This window comes from Scheffersomyces amazonensis, assembly GCF_036850825.1.
Source record: "Scheffersomyces amazonensis strain UFMG-HMD-26.3 chromosome Unknown RJT21scaffold_1, whole genome shotgun sequence".
NCBI classification, from domain to species: Eukaryota; Fungi; Ascomycota; class Pichiomycetes; order Serinales; family Debaryomycetaceae; genus Scheffersomyces; species Scheffersomyces amazonensis.
This window is the reverse complement of record NW_027042741.1, coordinates 1316744-1335812: the sequence shown is the minus strand read 5'-3', so window position 1 is coordinate 1335812 and position 19069 is coordinate 1316744. Positions and strand designations below refer to the sequence as shown.

At 32.7% G+C, this 19069-nt stretch overlaps 8 protein-coding genes and 1 non-coding gene across 9 annotated transcripts; 5 read left to right on the top strand and 4 right to left on the bottom strand. All coding sequences in view use genetic code 12, as the record gives it.

The window, feature by feature from the left end:
* Positions 1 to 533: 533 nt before the first annotated feature.
* On the bottom strand, positions 534 to 1247 carry RJT21DRAFT_111363 (uncharacterized protein; the record flags this gene model as incomplete). Its single annotated transcript, XM_064879989.1, has 1 exon — positions 534 to 1247. One exon carries the CDS (start codon positions 1245 to 1247, stop codon positions 534 to 536), a length of 714 nt encoding a protein of 237 aa, XP_064740961.1.
* Positions 1218 to 3770, bottom strand: RJT21DRAFT_117263 (uncharacterized protein). The gene has a single exon (XM_064880632.1). The coding sequence runs from the start codon at positions 3411 to 3413 to the stop codon at positions 1446 to 1448; it is 1968 nt and encodes a 655-aa protein (XP_064740960.1). The 5' UTR covers positions 3414 to 3770; the 3' UTR covers positions 1218 to 1445.
* Positions 3771 to 8865: 5095 nt separating this feature from the next.
* Positions 8866 to 8947, top strand: RJT21DRAFT_t26. The gene has a single exon. It is a non-coding gene; the product is annotated as a tRNA-Ser (tRNA).
* A 148-nt stretch (positions 8948 to 9095) lies between these two features.
* Positions 9096 to 9933, bottom strand: KTI11 (Kti11p). Its single transcript, XM_064880631.1, has one exon. It carries the CDS (start codon positions 9692 to 9694, stop codon positions 9476 to 9478), a length of 219 nt encoding a protein of 72 aa, XP_064740959.1. The 5' UTR covers positions 9695 to 9933; the 3' UTR covers positions 9096 to 9475.
* A 974-nt stretch (positions 9934 to 10907) lies between these two features.
* On the top strand, positions 10908 to 11516 carry RPS8A (40S ribosomal protein eS8; the record flags this gene model as incomplete). Its single annotated transcript, XM_064885277.1, has 1 exon — positions 10908 to 11516. One exon carries the CDS (start codon positions 10908 to 10910, stop codon positions 11514 to 11516), a length of 609 nt encoding a protein of 202 aa, XP_064740958.1.
* An 893-nt stretch (positions 11517 to 12409) lies between these two features.
* RJT21DRAFT_111360 (uncharacterized protein) lies at positions 12410 to 14005 on the top strand (the record flags this gene model as incomplete). Its single annotated transcript, XM_064879988.1, has 1 exon — positions 12410 to 14005. One exon carries the CDS (start codon positions 12410 to 12412, stop codon positions 14003 to 14005), a length of 1596 nt encoding a protein of 531 aa, XP_064740957.1.
* Positions 14006 to 15031: 1026 nt separating this feature from the next.
* On the top strand, positions 15032 to 15823 carry RJT21DRAFT_111359 (acetate uptake transporter family protein; the record flags this gene model as incomplete). The annotated part of the gene is made up of 1 exon (XM_064879987.1): positions 15032 to 15823. The coding sequence occupies one exon, from the start codon at positions 15032 to 15034 to the stop codon at positions 15821 to 15823; it is 792 nt and encodes a 263-aa protein (XP_064740956.1).
* A 1211-nt stretch (positions 15824 to 17034) lies between these two features.
* RJT21DRAFT_117256 (acetate uptake transporter family protein) lies at positions 17035 to 17852 on the top strand. The gene has a single exon (XM_064880630.1). The coding sequence runs from the start codon at positions 17081 to 17083 to the stop codon at positions 17732 to 17734; it is 654 nt and encodes a 217-aa protein (XP_064740955.1). The 5' UTR covers positions 17035 to 17080; the 3' UTR covers positions 17735 to 17852.
* On the bottom strand, positions 17835 to 18835 carry RJT21DRAFT_117255 (uncharacterized protein). The gene has a single exon (XM_064880629.1). It carries the CDS (start codon positions 18792 to 18794, stop codon positions 18015 to 18017), a length of 780 nt encoding a protein of 259 aa, XP_064740954.1. The 5' UTR covers positions 18795 to 18835; the 3' UTR covers positions 17835 to 18014.
* Positions 18836 to 19069: the final 234 nt, after the last annotated feature.

The following is a 19069-nucleotide window of genomic DNA, read 5'->3' as shown; positions in this document are numbered from 1 at the left end:
AGATATTTTTAGTAAGTACCGCTGCGGAAATGGGTGCAATTAGTCATTAGCATTGTGAAACTATGTCTCGTGATTTCGGGCACGTTTTTACATTTGCAAAGACTTTCAAAGTTTCGGTCGGCTCAGTTTTGTGTAACATACATACCGAAGTTGCAAAATACATAAACATACTAAATAAAACAGTAGTTCAGCCCTTTTTAATCATTTAATAGCTACGTGAAACACTCTTAAGATCCTCTGAGGTACGTTAAATGTTAGGGGAATATTATTTTTGACCTTTGTAATAAATTTTGCAAGAAATTTAAACCTAATCACTAAATTACATTTCATCATCGGGCAAGTAAGCAATTGTCTGTAGCGCATGAGACATCACCTTTAGAGAATTTTTTTACAGTGATTTTAAAAGAGTAAGAAGTTAGGTGTAGAGTATATATTATTCTTAACAATTATTTTCATTTCTAAGCAATAAATATATTTTGAGTTGTTGGATCTCTGACAGGATTATTTGGCCACCATACTCCTGTTGTGGAGCATTAGTGAGTCATTGTGTTATTTAATCTGTTTATTGCTTCAAGGATTCCTTGAAGGGTTCCTTGAAGGACTCTTCCTTGATCTTGAAGGATTCCTTGAAGGACTCTTCCTTGATCTTGAAGGATTTCTTGAAGGACTCTTCCTTGATCATACAACATCTCATTACTAACAAGCGTAGGAGTTGGGCGAATATTTTCAGCAGCACCTTCTGGAACTGACGCTGTCACTTCAACTGCATCTGCATATTCTCTATTAGTTGCTTGAGAAATTGTACTAATAGGGCGTATGTTTTCAGCTGTAGCACCTTCTGTTTCAGTACCTGACGCTGTCATTTCAACTCCACCTGCATCTGCTCTAATTGTCATTCTTGTTCTTGTTGATTTTGGTTTTGATTTTGTTGTTTGTGATTTTGTTGTTTGTGATTTTGTTGTTCTTTTTCTTGATCTTTCAGGTGCTTCATAAATGTCTCTCTTTCTTGGAGTTCTTATTCTTCCTGATCTTTTAAGTACCTCTGTTGTTGTTTGTGTTGGTGATGGTGTTCTTTGTACCATTTGTCTATTACTTTCGGCAACTGGCTCTTCCATTTCTATATCATGACGAACCTCACCTCTGACTCTATGTAGACGTTTAAGAATGTCAATCGAGGGCTCTAAGTAACTCCCAAATATCGTCTCGCTATCAGTTGTTGTATCTAACGAAATAGTTCCAGCACACATTTTTCCGCTGCTAGGAAGGAAGTGCAGGAACCAAAAGAGACATATTTTTTACATTTTTACATTTCGTCAGTGTGACATATATTACAAACCTACTAGCCGTAGACTAAATAAATAAATAACAGCTAACTAAGTAAACATACCATAAAGAATAATACACAGTAAGCAAGCGAAAACAACAACTTTTTATATGACTATCATTCAGTCAATTAAGCTGGAGACAGAGATCTTGGTGGCGCTGCCCTTTCTGTCGGGATTTAAATGAGAATCTTCTTCACTATCAATAGTAATATCATCAGGATTTGAAGTTACTTTTACATTGGTGGTACCTGACCTCTTATGTTTTAAATAAACTTCATTTTCTTCTTCACTAGATGTAGTTTTACTAAGTCCTGTCATTGGAGATGTATTACTTGATAAAGCGGTAAATCCAGGAATACTAACATTAACTCCACCATTAGTTGTAGTTAAATTATTATTTAATACTGAAGTTGTAGATGATACAGAAAATCTCGTGGATGGAGTTAACAAAGGAGAATTGAATGAAGAATTTTGGGATATATTACGTTTATGACCATTATTATTAACCGTTACAGTTCCATTAGTAGATTCCTTTAATGGATTAGGGAAAAAGTCTGGAGCTATACTCGATGATCTTCGAGATGAATTATTAGTTGAATTTAAAGTTGAAAATTCAAAATGTGAAATAGAATTATTTCTTGATACTTGAGTGCTTAACAATAAGGGTGATCCATAGTAGGAAGGAGAGATATTACCTCCTGCTGAATGATTATTGGGAATGCTAAAGGAGGTTTGATGCGAGGAATTTAACGTGTTGGCTAAATTTGGATGTGATGATGTCAATAATTGATTTTGGGGATATTGCGAATGAGCATAATGAGGATATATGACGGAATTAGTTGTAGTTGAATGTCTTCTTACCGATCCTAAAGGTTCCTCCAATAATCTTCTTTTACTAGAAATTGGTGGTAAAGTTGTCGAACCAGAAGTATTATCAAAGCTTGCTGATCTCAATGATGAAGATTTTAATGGTGATGATTGATTATTGGAGTTTCCTGTTGTTGGAGGTGGAGGAGTACTGGATTTAAATGCCAAGGCTGATGGTAAATGAATAGGAACTTGATGAAGAGGTTGAGAATTTTGTAATTGCTGTTGTTGCAACTGTTGTTCTGGTGAAAACATTGATGTATTAAACGAGATTCTTGGTAATACAGGTTCTGTTTTAGTTGAAGTTGAAGTTGGTGGTTTCATTGTTGTAGATGGTGGAGGCAATAATGTTTGTTGAGTTGCAGATGATTGGTTTAATGTTAAATTTGAACCAGATAAATGAACTTGAGAAGAATTATTGGAAGAGTTCACACTCTCCAGCACACTTACGTTACTGGAATTACGTTGAGAATATGTGAATCCATTACCTTCAGATTTTTCAGCATTGTTTGAAGAATTACTATCAGGTTCAGTATTGGTACTAGCAGAATCATTTGATTCGCCTGTATTTGAACTATTAGCAATACTGGCTCTTCTTCTTCTATTAGCTCCACCATTCCACCAATTTTTAATTGCATTGTCAGATCTCCCATTCAAATGCCGGGATATTTCGGCCCATTTCTTTCCATACTTTGCCACAAGGGATTCGATCAACTCACCTTCTTCTATAGTTATGGGACTACGGTTAAGTGAAGGTTTCAAGTTTTGATGATATCTCTCACGACATTGCTTGGGAGTACGAGTTGATAAACTATTGGCGATTCTAACCCAGTTGGTAGGACCAAATACGGCAATCAAGTCCAATAGTTTTCGATCTTCCAAAGGAGACCAAGGACCCCTTCTACTTCCGCCAGGGTTAGTTTGTGGGGATGTGTTCACTGCCAGATTTGAGACAGATGTTACTGATATGGGCAGAGGCAGATGTTGCTTCTGTTGATGTATATATTGACCACCAGCTGGTGGGAGCTGTTGGAGATGAGCATGGGGATGCGGTTGTTGTTGCTGGCTGAGATGAGATAATGGAGGTAATGTATGGCCAGGATTTGGAGGAGGTGTAACTTGGATAGTAGCAGTAGCACCACCACTTCCACCTCCTCTGGTGTCAGCAGGACCTCCCTGTTCGTAATAGTAGCTATGACTTGTAGTATTATAATTCATCATCGGAGATGACGTGCAAATAAGTAGTCAGGAAATCTTGGCAAGAAATAAGGAGGGAATAACTAGAGAGTTGATGAACAGTGTGATTCTGTGGCCGATAATTAAGACTGTTTGGTAACTCGAGAAACTTTTAGCAGGAGATAGCAAAGAATTATGTAATTAATAAGGTAATTTAATTAGGTATTTATAGGGAGTACTAATGATACATAAGATCAACTGATGGATAAAGTTCTTTACTTATGGGATCAAGATAGCACGTCCTCGTATGTGCCTCAATATCTACAGCTATCAAGAATTCGTATGATATGATATGATATGATATAATGTCACTTAGCCCTGGATAATGGCGAAGGAAAGTGCTAATATATGTATTAAGGAAAAAAAAAAAGGTCAGAAAAATGTTGGCCGGTTGTCGTTTTTTATTTTTCTTTCTATTTTTGCCTTGCTTACTTGACTCTTTTTTTTATTTTTTATGTGTTTTAAGTTTGTTTTTTTTTATTTTTTAATTTTTTTTTATTATTTTTGTTTCGTTATTAGATAGGAACGAAAAAAGAAGGTTGAAGTCGTTCGGGAGAAATAGTCAAGCGTTTGTAGTGGACTGATCAGGAACGTTAGAAGGCTTGATTATCCGAGTCATCCAAAATAAACAAAAAGATAAATGCTTGTCGGGCATGATTAGCGCTACAAGTTTCTAATATACTTATGCACACCGTGGTTCACTAGATTGTCTTTCTATTTGTTAGTCACATATAGCCAGATTCCCGGACGTTTATAAAGAGTCAGTTGCTTTAGTCATTATTTGTCCCCGTACCCACTCGCTGCACGCGTACGGTAAAACAGGCCAAAATTCGCAAAATAAAAAATTATTTAAATATTATAAAGATGAGAAAAAATATAAAATAAAATTTAGAGTAAAATATCGACATCCACCACACATTTGTTAGAGGCGCTTCTCTTTGCCTAATCCATTGCCTTGTAATTAATTCTTTAGTGTTCGCATTAGTGATTTTGTTAACGGCGTTTATGAAAAATACGTAATGTTCGTGTGTATCTGTGTATCTCCAACAAGTTCTTGGTCAGAGAGGGGTTGATTAATTCAGCTCAGTTGATGTTTCTATTGTGTTAAAAAATTCGTTGATCAAATGAGGAGCTAGATTCTCCTTTCCTACTACTCTATGCCGTAAATCATTTGCTAAGTCAATCTAACTTTTAAACTACCCTTGCAAACGGTTTTTAAAATGATTATAATGCTTTCATGTTGTATTTGTCAACAAAAATCACCCCTAATTTTGTAGCTGCAACACAACATGGGGGCACTTTCGGCGGAGAAGACCGCTCTAATGTCACTGCATGGGTAATAACTATCTCAAAGTCAGATGCATTAATATGTTGAACACAATTTTTCAAATTACGTTAAATGTAACCATTTCATTATATAATATGATCTGAACTAAAATCAATAAAGTTTTCGTACATAAGCGCAAATAATTGCAACTGCACTTTGTTAAATCATCCTACCAAACGGCTTGAACTGTCCCTATTTTTTCCTTCCCAAGATAATGTCGCTATCCTCATTATTTGATTTTTTATTTTCTTTTTTTTATTATTTTTTTATTATTTTTTATTATTTTATTATTTTATTATTTTATTATTTTATTATTTTACTATTTTATTATCTTCCTTATTTTTTTTACGTTTACATAGTCAGCTAATGAGTCTAGATTGAAAACCTCACATGGCGAACATCTTATATTTTTACTTGCAAATAAAGATTAACAAGCATTTGTTAAAATAATATATAATATTATTAAGTCTTTTTTTTTACAAAGGAAAGCCTCTCTCCTCTTTATCGGATGTCATTACCATTTATAATGATTATACTCCCCCTCTTATAATCAGTAGTTATTTTTGTCCCTATATCTCTTGAGTTACTTGTCTTTCTACTTCGGTATTTGTGCAACCCCTACCCGTTATATCTAACCCCTCTAACACACAATCAACTCAAAACAATTATGTGCGGAATGCATGTTCCTATAAAATATAAATAAAATAAACTTTTCTCCGGCTTAACGCACGTCATGAACCTCTTCGACTTGCATCATTCGGGCTATTTTGACCGAGATTTTGTTTCAATCTCTATTTAGACTAACTTTGTTTCATCAAATTATTCTACAATTAATTATTTAAGTGCTGGTCGGGCTATCTAGTGCTTTTATTGATTTTCAATACCACCATAAATTATGATAGGAAGATGCCAGCTATCCAATATTAAAATGAAACTTGCGATAAACTCGATAAACATAAATTAAACGGCTATTCGCTTGAAATATTTTAAAGTTAGTGTGACATAACCAAAGTTTCATTTGGATCTATACTAATTACGAGATTAGTTTCCATAAATAGTAAAAAGTGGTTCCAATTCTTCTTAGGAATGTTTTATCTCATTGTTGTAATTTCTTCATTCTATTGCTTTCCAAGTATTAGTCGTATTCTCTTGACTTTTGCATGCACATATTACCTTCCCCATGAAATCTTGTCGGTAAACATGCGTATCGTACGATTTATTTGACAAGTAATTTTAATCTTTTTTTGCTCACATTTCCCCTTTTGCAGGCAAATTTCAATAGCATATCTATGACATATAGATCACAGTTGTGCATCATGCGCTTATTTCATTCAAAGGTCACATTGCATCATAAGGACCCCTAGTCCTTTTTTTCTGTTGCAACTTGTGAATAGAATCAAAAGAGAACATTCTTTTCCAACTTTAATGCGACCAAGAATCTTGGGATGCTCCGCTTTTTGCATGATAAATCTCATCATACTACATAACCTTTAACACTTAATAACAAATGAGACGAAATACGAATCAAGATTCAAAGTTACTTGCTTTCGTACCAACGAGATCCTGTTCAATTATTAAATTTTTCAGTCTGACACATTGATAGTATGATAATGATTAAAATTAAAGTTTGTGATTTGCATATTATTCGTGACCTTATTTTTCATTACTCACTCCAGGGGAAACGGCTAACACAATAATGTTTTGGTAAAATTACATGGGCGACTTCTACTACTAGAACTTACGAAACAAGAGTATTCAAAGAGTTGGTGACCACGATATACGACTTCGGTGACCTTGGTGCAAAACGTATATGTTTGAACAAGGAATTACAAATGCCTATTCTTTCCATTTTTAGTATATGCTTACGATCCCATTTAATGTGCGCAACAAATTATGAAGTTTGCCTCCACTATTAATATTTGCGCAAAATGGCGTCCTTGTGGGCACGGTGGGTACGTCTTATCAAATCAGATGCAATTTGCCTCCACTCTATCTGCCTCCACTCTCCCTAACATTTCCCCCTCCTCCATTATATGCGTGATTTTGGCCAACAAAAAAAATAGAACAAACCTCTTTGATTCCGTCAACATTGTGTTGAACTCAGGTTGATAAATAATACTATTATTATCCTCAAAGTTATGAATTATCATTAAAACAATAAGGCGGATTCTTGATTGAGACAATTTTACGAATAGCTATTCTTATTTTTTTCGCTGTCGTTATTCTTAATATTGTTATCTTTCCCTGCACCCCCAATTTTCCACCAATTATTGACCTAGAACAAAAATGCTTTAAAAGTATTATTATGTTTCTCTTTAAGTTTCATATATGCCCCGATAATCTGCAAGCCAGTCTGATATAAATTAAAAATGCGAAATATGCATATTCAACGTGCAAAAGAGCAAGAATTTCCCGACAAATTTTTTCCAAATTCTTTTGTGTTTGCTGCGTTTAGTACCAACAAATTTAGGATAAACGAAATTCAGGTAACATGAGGCCTCAGTAATTTTGATTATACAATCTTTCTTCTCGTCAGCGAAAGAATTTCTAGATAGAATTTACACAAGCAAAATATGAGGGTTACGATTATACAAGCGAAACCCAAAATAAGGATTTAAAAAATAAAATTCATATTTAAAGTCGGCAAATTTCCAAAACTTCAAATTATCAAAAAGCACAGAATGAGTACTTCAACAATAAATGTATGTCGTTACTGCTAAGTTACAATTTCAACCGTTGCATTCTACATTTCACTACGTAAACTAATAAAAGCATTGTCTAACAGCCCCCTAATAATGAACCGCCTGTATACATGTTTCAAGCATACTAATGCAACGATTTGCACTAGGGGATAGTGCATCCGCAGTATCCCATAGTGACAAGGATAGGGAAAAAAAAAAAGATTGACAAAACAAATGCGACATTCTCAAACCCCTTTCAATTAAGATTCCGCGAAAGAAAATTAGATAAAATCAAAAAATGAATCTAACTAAATATCTCGGCTATTATTTCCACTTATGCATAAGCAAGTGGTGCCGAAATAAAAAATAAAATATGATTACAAAATAACAGTATATAAATATTTTCTATACAAAAGGTCTTAACTTTAATTTCTGTTACGGCAATTTGAATTATTTATATGAATTAATAGCGATATCGGGATTTTATGAGAAAATTCAAAAGCTTTTCAAGCTATATGTGCTGAATGCGAACAAAGGCTTCCTCCCCCAAAGATGAGAGAAGATTTGCGGCTTTTGCAACATTCGATGATCATAAATTAAACATATCCAGCTATATTACTTGGATATGTGTAAGCGAGCTATGAACCGTATGATTTTTGAAAGACTTAGAGCAAGATAGTTAGATGTGGTGTGAACTAAAATTCTCCAATATCTAGTTTTAGTTTATAAATTGAATATTTACAAAATTTTAAAGAGATGAAAGAGCGCAGCATAAGTCAATCAAAAGTTGATAAATATAGCTGATCATAGCTACTTAAAAATAGAAGTTTTAAAATAGGTAAAGAAAGAAAAGAAATCAAACGAGGAATTTCTCATATTACCACGTTCATACAAACTAATGATAATTTGATTAACCATCATTTTAAGCTCGACTTCATTTAAAAAAGTGTTCATATTTTCCTATAAATCTTCATTATTATATATCCAGGTAGTAGATCTCACATCTTCCATGGATAATATTAAGGTGATTTGAACATTATTGGGAATTTGATTTAAGTTTAACTGTAGCATTAAGAAATATTTTATAAAATTTGCAAAAATAATGAAAAATTATTAAGAACAAAAACCTAGCTATTATAGTATGAAATTATAGATAAATTTTAACATGGTAGAATTATGTGAACTAGTACATTGACTTCCTCAAGAAAATCTCAGGGCTTACCTTAACAGATAGATTTTAAAGTGTAAAAAAATTAACAGCCATTTTATACCGATATATTCTTTTACTGTGGATATGCACAAAATTATTTTATGTGATATTTTTTAATGATTTCTTTCTTTTTTTGAGCCGCGAATTTCCTAATTAGGAAAATGCGGCGTAAAATGAAAATTTCATGTAAAAGCAGCTCAACTAAGAATACATCGAAAAGGCAACTTGTCCGAGTGGTTAAGGAGAAAGATTAGAAATCTTTTGGGCTTTGCCCGCGCAGGTTCGAATCCTGCAGTTGTCGTCATTTTTTTTTGATTTGCTTTTTCATATCCGAAGTGGTTAAGTGCTCTACACGAACTCAAAGTAAAGTATAAGTCAAAGTAATAGTGTTACACAATTACTAGAGCAAAATTTAATAGGCATAGATATCTTCTATTCATTGTGAGCCGCTATGTTATAAAGATGGAGCCACTATTTCTGAATTGGCTGCGAAATAAGAATTTTATGCTTTTACATCAGGATCTACAGGATATCACATGTAGATATCATCTAATTAACACCTAATTCAAATTATACTTTTATTTATTAACTTTTGTATATAATTACTTTAACCCTTGAACCACCAATTAACCCAAAAACAAACGACAGCAACATCTCTATGAGACCCTACTAATAATATACACTTTAACTAACTTAGAACCTAATTTTAATCAACAGGGTGATCTATATTTTTAAAATTGAATAATAGATTGGTATCAAGTATCGTATAAGATGCACTATAACCATGTGACAATAATGTATTACAAATACAAATCCAGAACTATTAATTTCATTTCAATTGTTCTTCATATTCTGATAAATCTTCAGGGTCATATATCACTCGTACCATCAAAGAGCAACTAGGACATACGGCTACATCTTCACCATCTAGTAAATCATCTAATGTTATTGCAAATCTATCCCCACAAGGACAAGGATACTGGAATAATTGAGTTATAGGATCAAATGTAAAATCTTCGATTTCTATTTCGTCGTAGATTGTCTCCATATTTATAGTTTATGAATGATGATGGGTATTTGATTTCAAATATTCAATCTCAAGTTGAAATATTCAATCTAAAGTCACGTCTTGGAACTTTTGCCGAAACTCTATAAAGGGATAAACGATTTAAAATTCAATAATTAATAACCTAAGACAAACAAGCTTACAGCTACTGCAGCAGTTCTCACCGTTAAGCCAATAGTTATTATATGACAACTTTCGTATGATAGCTATAAGTTCTGTTCTGATTTAACTATTACTAAATTTTTTGGCTATGTTTGTAGATGACATTAAAAAAGAAATTTACGACCTACTGGTCACGTGAAAATCTTAAATAGGGTACCAACCCTAATAAAACATCAGCAACACGTGATAGAAAAATAGTCATGTATATGCAGTATCCACACTGAGAACAAAAATACTACCACCTGAACTATTGCGGTAAGGAGGTGCATAGTACACTAATGGAAAAAGTACTACAAAATCTAACACTAACGAATTGTTAGCGCCAGACAAAATTCAGCACTAAATGTCGCAAAGTATTGTGAGCAGCAGCGGAATCACTAACAAAAGTTTTTTAGAAAATTTTTATTTTTCAAAATTTTAACTATTTCTATTTCAATCATCAGTGATAACAATATCTAAGATTGTATGTGTGAATGAAATGAACATGTAGTGTCAGTTGAAGAGAGAATAATGGAAAGATATCAAGAATGAAGAGAACAGTATACAAATACCAGGAGTATTGCATTGTATAAGTATTATCATCAAGAGAATTCATCAAAAGACAGTTAATAGTTAAGAATTATAAAGGGATGTTGAAACAGTTGGAATTTTCAAGACTTCTAATAGTTGTACTTGGAACCATACTACTTCCAGATGTTCTAAATGGATTGTATAAGAAATTTATAATTAAGTAAAAACAGAATAGCAATTCCCACCACTTTAAATTAAATTGAGTCTTACCATACAACCACGAACGTAAACAGTATTATCTACAACCACAACCACAACGACAACTACAACATTCTTAAAATAAATAATAACTGTTATATAAAGTTGGTAATAAGATTTTTACCACTTCTTCATGCTCATCCCTACTAAAGAATTTTCATTACATTAAAGTAACATTATACTTTCTCGTTATTCTCCAAGACAAGACACTAGAATAATAATTATATAACAACATACTAACTATTTTATTATAGATATAAGCAAAATGGGTATTTCTAGAGATTCACGTCACAAGAGATCTGCTACCGGTGCCAAGAGAGCTCAATTCAGAAAGAAGAGAAAGTTCGAATTAGGTAGACAATCTGCTAACACCAAGATTGGTGCTAAGAGAATTCACTCCGTTAGAACCAGAGGTGGTAACCAAAAATTCAGAGCTTTAAGAGTTGAAACTGGTAACTTTTCTTGGGCTTCCGAAGGTATTTCCAGAAAGACCAGAATTTCTGGTGTCGTCTACCATCCATCCAATAACGAATTAGTTAGAACTAACACTTTAACTAAATCCGCTGTTGTTCAAATTGATGCTACTCCATTCAGACAATGGTATGAAAACCATTACGGTTTAACCTTAGGTAAGAAGAAGAATGTTGTTGCTGAAGCCACCGAAGAAGTTAAGAAATCTAACTCTGTCCAAAAGAGATTAGCTTCCAGAGCTGGTCAAGCTGCCATTGAACACGCTGTTGATGCTCAATTCGGTTCCGGTAAATTATACGCTGTTATTTCTTCTAGACCAGGTCAATCTGGTAGATGTGATGGTTACATCTTAGAAGGTGAAGAATTAGCTTTCTACTTAAGAAGATTAACTGCTAAGAAATAATCTAAGTCATCATTATCATAATCATTCCTAAATACAAACCCCCCAATTATATAAATACATACTTATATATATAATATAATTAAAAAACTACTTATCTATATGTTTGAATAGTAAATGTACAAATTAGTTCACTCCATTGCTTCTGACTTACTTTCAAAGTCCACCGTGTTACTTATTTTAAGCATTGAAGCATCACCTATGTTTGATCATACTACGATTTCATAATATTTTACGTATTACATTCTACATTACTTTCAATTTTCAAGATATCTCATATGTATTGAATCTAAATAGATATATAGTAGTCTACTACGGTCTAAATATTATTAATAGTTAGTATAATTACTCAAAAATTAGATGAGTAAATCAAGGCACACAATTCACTAATATCCAAAAAATAGTCAGAAGAGGCATGTCGTTATCTTTCAACGTCAATAGACTCAGTACAGGTCTGTGTAAACATTTTATTCATCATTTCAAATCAAAACTAGTAATAACTATTTGATTATAAATTTATTCTCTGATATTCTTACAATTGCATACCAACAGATTTAAAATTTTATAATTGAACATACCAATTCATCGAGACATCATTCTATTGATATCTAGCTAGTTAGTCAGCTAACTTCATTGCAGTAAATAGTAAAAAGTCAAGTCTCTGAAAATTTTTTTATAACGGATGAAGTTGGATCAATCCGGGTAAAAGACTCCAGTAAGGGCTATCACAAGTCACGTGAAAATATCAACCGAAGAGAACAAAAATCTCTAACCAGAGATCAATATGGTAAATTTTAATGTAAACATAAGCTGAACAGATAATATTAAATTGTTTAAAGCTATTAAAGATCTAGTAGAGGAGGATTACCAGAGGCTTTTAATGCTAATCTAGAAAAATGGTACCGAGGAGTGATTACATAAAGACTCCTCAAAGTGATGATACAGTGTTTGAAGATGCCATGAATTATTCATTTGCATTCGCTAGTACAAAATTGCCCAGTCAATTCAATAATTCACAAGTTCCCGCCAATCATACACGTTTAAAGAAGTTACCGGTAAATTATCTTACTGGTGTTACTTACAAAAGTGATATACCGAGAGAAGAGATTGGTATGCAATCAAACAATACTACTTCATCAATACCAGTTAATGTAATTAATGCGACTAAGAATATTAATGCCTCTGAAGACTATCAAAACACGTCCTCATTGGATGCAGAATCGTTGAGATTGTATAGAATAAGGACAAACTTTCAAAAATCTATAAAGAACGATCAACTCTTTATTAACAAATCAGAAGTCCAAACAGAGAAAACCGACAAGAGTGAACCAATCTACTATAAACCTCCATCATCGAACTTCAAGGACAATCAATATGGTATTAAATCATTCTTACCTCCTAACGTAAAAATTGGAGATAATTCATTACGAGAAAAAGGTTCAGATAGTTCAAAGAATAAGATACCTCTTGTATTCCCTAAGCTATTAAGTAATGATTCATCAAATCCAGATTCTGGAGCAGTTGATATTCAAAAAGTATGGCAATCAATTAACCAAGACTCAATATATAAAAAGGGTCCAGCATATGATAATGATGAACTTGATGATAATGACTTACAAGGAAATAACCATGCTACGGGAGAGTGGACAAACCCCATTGTAAAACAAGCTTTGGGAAGACAAATTAATAAAGAATACGAGCTTAAAAAGTGTCTAAAGTTTGCCCTATATCTAATTGTTTTCAATTTAATTAAATCATTAGCAATAAGGTTTTATGTATTATACCAATTAAGTCAATTAAAATTAAAAATCGAATACCAACTCCACAGTTCAAAAATTTTGGCTATTGATGAAAATATTTACATTATTCTAATTTCCAGATTGATAATCGGCATTTTTTTGATAAATATCTTAATATCAACTGTAAATTTATTCAGAGATCAAGATCAATGTTATGATTTGCCCTTGAGTGAAAATCAACGAGTTTTAATTGGCTTAAAACCCACTAATGAACAATCTCAACTTGATCAAAAGCTTAATTCTAATTTTGATGGTTCGACTAAACAGGATATAGTAGGAGATCGTGAAGATATTGAAGCTGAATTAATATTGAAACAAAGACAATATGAGTTGAAGAATGGTCAATATTTTAATAATATTTACTTGCCCAAATATAAAAAAATAAGTGGGTTCAATGATTTATCATCAGCTGTTGAATCTAACCCAATAACTTTTGATAATTTATCCTCAGATAGTAAAAATATCAATTCAAGTAATAAAGTCTCAACTACTACATCACAATCTATTTACCCAGTAAGATCGTTAGTTAATTTTGATAATGCTTCTCTTATTGATAAGAAGGTTGACCAATCTCAACAATTAGTGAAACGGAAAATGTCATTTGTTACTGCTACGCATGCTAGACGAAGTGACGAAGAATTACAGTTAGAGGTTAATAAATTCAAAAAGAATTTCAACCTTCAATTTAATTAATTAGAAAAAAAGTTGGATTTACATCCATCTCCAATATGCTTTGTATAGAATAGAATAGAATATAATATAATATAATACATACATAAAATTGTTGGAGCAATTTCTCTGGATAAAAGGCAGTACGTTTAAGCTCTACAAGGAACTTAAGGATATTTTGCCGATGTCAAACGAAAGGTGTTTAGTGTTGTTCAATTACTTCCTGTATGGAAATGTGTTGGGGTTTTAGCGCAAAGTTTAATTCTGAATAATATGTGACCTTAAAGGTGGCACTAAACATCCTTCCCCACAAAATGCCATCTCATGTTGAGGCATCTTATAATGTTGAACTAGATTTTTACTTAAATAAATTAGACAATTCTATAGGATATATCAAAGGCAAAAGGTTTGCTATACCAATAACACCAAGCATTTATCAAGCGCAAAGAGAAACCCATACAATTTGGGTTAAAATGCGAAGTGTAGGGGATAAACCATGTTTCATAATACCGATATGCTAAACTCCAGCATGCACAAAATATAATATTTTTCTTACGAGCATTAGCCTTATTACCCCCTCCATAGAAAAAATGGTAAGATTCTAACGAGGGGATAGCTACCATAGAAGAATGTAGCTTAGCTAAAGTAGGGTCAATTTGAAGTACTCTTGTTCCTTTAATCATTATAGAGTCACTATCGTCTAATAATATTCCAACCAAACTCTAGACGCGAAAGCTAAAATGAACTCCGGTTTTTAGGGTTAAGCATAGAAGGGTTTCTATTTAGAGTAATGACGTGGGGTGCAGCAGGCAACATATGACTTTTTTTTAACTGCGAAAACCATAATCTTGCAATCTGCTAACTATTCCCAACTTAGTGATGTCTTAACACCCATAGAGCCTTTCAATAATATTCTCTATTAAACTCATTAAATTATAATTTTATAAATATAAAGCTATATCTCCCTCATAACCAAGATTTCGATAAATTGAACTCTGTCGATTATCATAAAGTATTAAGTCATCATAAAGTATTAAGTCATCATAAATCATGTCGTCTATTGATAGTCCCATGAATTCAAAGACAAATTTGTCCATTTCATCAGGATCATTGCCAGTCAAACAAGTCACTTATTCAGGTGATAGAAATGAATATGTAATTATTGACAATAAGAAGTATTTACGACATGAACTTATGCAAGCATTTGGTGGTACATTTAATCCAGGGTTAGCTCCGTATCCAAAACATAAATTTGCAAATGCTGCAGCTTTGGGACTTGCCGCGTTTTCTATAACAACATTCACTCTTGGTCTTTATACTGTTGGTGCCATGGGCATAAAAATCAGCAGTGTTATTGTTGGGTTATGTTTCTTCTTTGGTGGAGCAGTCCAATTTCTTGCTGGTGTTTGGGAAATGGCTGCTGGAAGTACTTTTGCAGGAACTGCTTTTATAAGTTATGGATCTTTTTGGATTACTTATGCGACCATGTCAGTTGAAGCATTTGGAGTTGCTGCTGCGTATAAAGATGAACCAGAACAATTTGGTAATGCTTTGGGATTTTATTTAATTGGATGGGGTTTATTCACTGTAATGATGATAATGTGTTCCTTGAAATCTACGTTTGAGTTTGTAGGATTACTTACAACATTGTTGTTGGCTTTCTTGCTTTTAGCAGCAGCAAATATGACCGGTTCGGCATCTGTAACTAAAGCTGGAGGTGTACTTTGTCTTATTTCTGCCCTGTTTGGTTTTTATAATATGTATTCTGGTATTGCTAATGAGCAAAATACTTATTTTATTCTACCATCATTCCCAATCCCAGTATATGGCGATTCTAAATGATTCGAGTTTAGACATAGTATATATCAGCCATTATTTAAGAAAGTCACATGTTTATGAATATCTACTTTTGAATTTTATTGTAGTTTTAATGAACCATACATGAAAAACGAACAGCTGTTATATTTAATGAAGAAAAGGGTCCATTTTTGTACAAGGTTATTGAAAAAGAAGTATGAAAAAGAATTCAAACCAATCTTAATAAACTCTTTAAATGTGAGGGGAAACTATATGAACCACCAATTGCACCATCAATTGCACCATCATCAATACATCAATAATAAAAATGCTACAAGAACAGAAAAAATTCAGGGCGAATTTAAGTTTCTTGAATTTATTTAATATAATGCTTACTTAGAAAGAAACTTTTGTGGGGTTCGGAGTTCTAACAGTTTTTAACGTAAATCAGCTAAAAATCTACAAATCCATTAGTCTTACCAATATTAAAGAGAAGGTAAAATGCAAGAAATCTGATTAGTCTGATATTAATAATTTGAAAGCGGAGCTCAATTGATGATAATAGTGACAATGGGAATTTTTTTTTGACATGTTCGAATGCAAGAAAACTTTGTGATTTTATACTTCATTATAGTTAAAAAGTTAATATTTTTTAACTAAAACTCAAGTGAGGGTAAAAGGAATTTAACCATTTTCATTTCGTATATCCGACAAAAGTTCTTATTATGGCAAAATACCGAGCCATACTTAATTTGTATGTTCGCACCACAAATTACTGCAAAAAGCCCCACCCCAATTTCCGATTAAGTTTGATAGAGTAAATTGAGTGCTTCTATTGTTCTTACGACTTCGAATTCCAAAGATGCAAAAAATACATGTTTGACTTTTTTACTTATCTGAATTATATCGTACGTTTGTGTTCTTAACTATGCAATTGAGTGTTAGTTGATGGCAAAAATTCTAGATGAGGGTTAGATTTGTTTAGAATAGTGGAGATTGTGGGGTTTAAACTTGAATTAACTGTTCTCGTATTATTCAATAATCAATAATTGTCTCTATATAAACATGGCCAATGTATCAATAAAGATGCTTGATATTATAAAGATAATTATAAATATAAAGCAATAACTTATTCAACTTGAAAAAATCATCATGTCTAGGCTTTCCAGTGAAGAATCTCTTCAATCAAAACCATTGAGCCTTTCAGGAGGTTCTGATAATGAAGTCAAAAATGTCTCATATGCCGGGGATGGTAATGAATATGTTATCATTGACAGAAAGAAGTACTACAGACATGAGTTAATGCAAGCATTCGGTGGTACTCTTAATCCAGGTTTAGCTCCTTATCCAAAAAATGAATTTGCCAACCCTTCCGTGTTAGGTTTAAATGCTTTCTCCTTACCTACTTTTCTTCTAGGATTGTATAATGTTCATGCCAACAATGTTCAAATTCCTAACGTTATTGTCGGATTGGCCTTCTTTGTTGGTGGTATTGGACAGACCCTATGTGGTGTTTGGGAATTTGTCATTGGTAATACTTTTGGTGCAACAACGATGTGCAGTTATGGTGCCTTCTGGTTATCTTATGGAGCCATTCAAACTCCTGCTTTTGGAATTTTAGAAGCTTATGCTGCTGCACCTGAGCAAGCAACTACTGCTATCGGATTCTATTTGTTAGGATGGACTTTATTAACTTTCATGTTTTGGTTATTAGTTTTAAAGTCTACTTATGTATTCGTGGGACTCTTTACTACATTGCTTATTGGATTCAGTCTTACTACTGCAGCTTATTTGACTGAAAACATGTATTTAGGAAAAGTTGGAGGTGGGTTCTTCATTGTTTGTTCGTTTTGCGGTTGGTATCTTGCTTGGTCTGGTGTTGCAACTAAACAAAATAGTTATTTGACTTACTACCACTTCCTTCTTCCACAGCCTAAACCAAAAATGATGCATTAGGATACTTTCATCTAGTCTGTGGACTTCATTTTTTAATTCATCTCAATTCATTTCTTTGACCTAATTTTATTTGTCTATTCTTTGTTTTTTTATTACTGGGGATCATCATTAACTTATTACTACATTTTCTATTATTATTCTATTATTATTCTATTACTATTCTATTACTATTTATTACTATTCTATTACTATTATCTTATTTTCCATTACTATTTATTTTTATAACCATCTTAATATAATATACACACCATTACTATTTTACACTATTATTAATATCTCATTAACTTTGTAAGTCGTTCAATTCATTAAGACTATCTATAAGGTCGTCAATTTCTGGGAAATCTTTCCTGAAAAGATTTGATTTCTGTTCTAAAGTTTTAAAGTTTGTATTTATTCTCCTTTCATCAATTAAATAAAATAACAAAAACTCAATAATCTTAAAATTTAAGTCTTGTTGATTATATCTTTTGGATTTAAAAGTTGAATAAGTAGTTTGTTTCTGATTTATATCAAATGAAGATAATTTAAAGCGTTTGATTATTATAGAGCAGCCATTATTGGCTTCAAATACTCTAAAATTAGTAAAATCTTTCAATAATATATGTATCAAAGTCGATATCAATGATATGCCTAAGCTTATCTCACTTTTTTCAAGTAATTCTAGTATCACACGCATATTTGAGGGTCTATGGAATAATTTTCGAGAATTCGGATGTATCAATAGTAATCCTTGTAATAAACGATTAGCAAGTAACGCAGTATCTATATCAATCTTTGATAGATCCCTATTCACAACTTTGTAATACCCTAATAAGGCAGAAACTAGATTATACTGAAAACTATCTTGAGAGCTAATAAGAATATTTTTGTTGTCGAAACTTGTTAGTTTAACTCCATTACTACTCTTTGTTGAACTAGTATCAAAATGCTCCACAATGCTCTGTAAGTTTTGTCCAAGAAATTCATCGAGCAGATTTATCCCTAATGTAATGTCTTCAATGTCGGTGGAGCCTAACAAGTCGATTATCTCATCTATGCGATCTATCTTCATTCTAACCATAACTATACCTTCACCTATATACCTTAGAGGTCTACATTGATCCTCTTAATTATATAAAAGATACTTCACGGCTTGTTTACTTTTTACTATATTTGTCGTGCAGTATATGCAGGTAATTAAAGTATCGTGTGGCAACCTTTTTTCTTCGTGAAGTCGCTAAATGTAATTGAGCTTTAGCTTGAATCGCCGATTCAGCCCAACCTTGGTGCCTAGCCCAATTGGCGTAGTATGGGATCTACTGAGGTCCAACACCGTGGTGATGCTACAGGTCGACT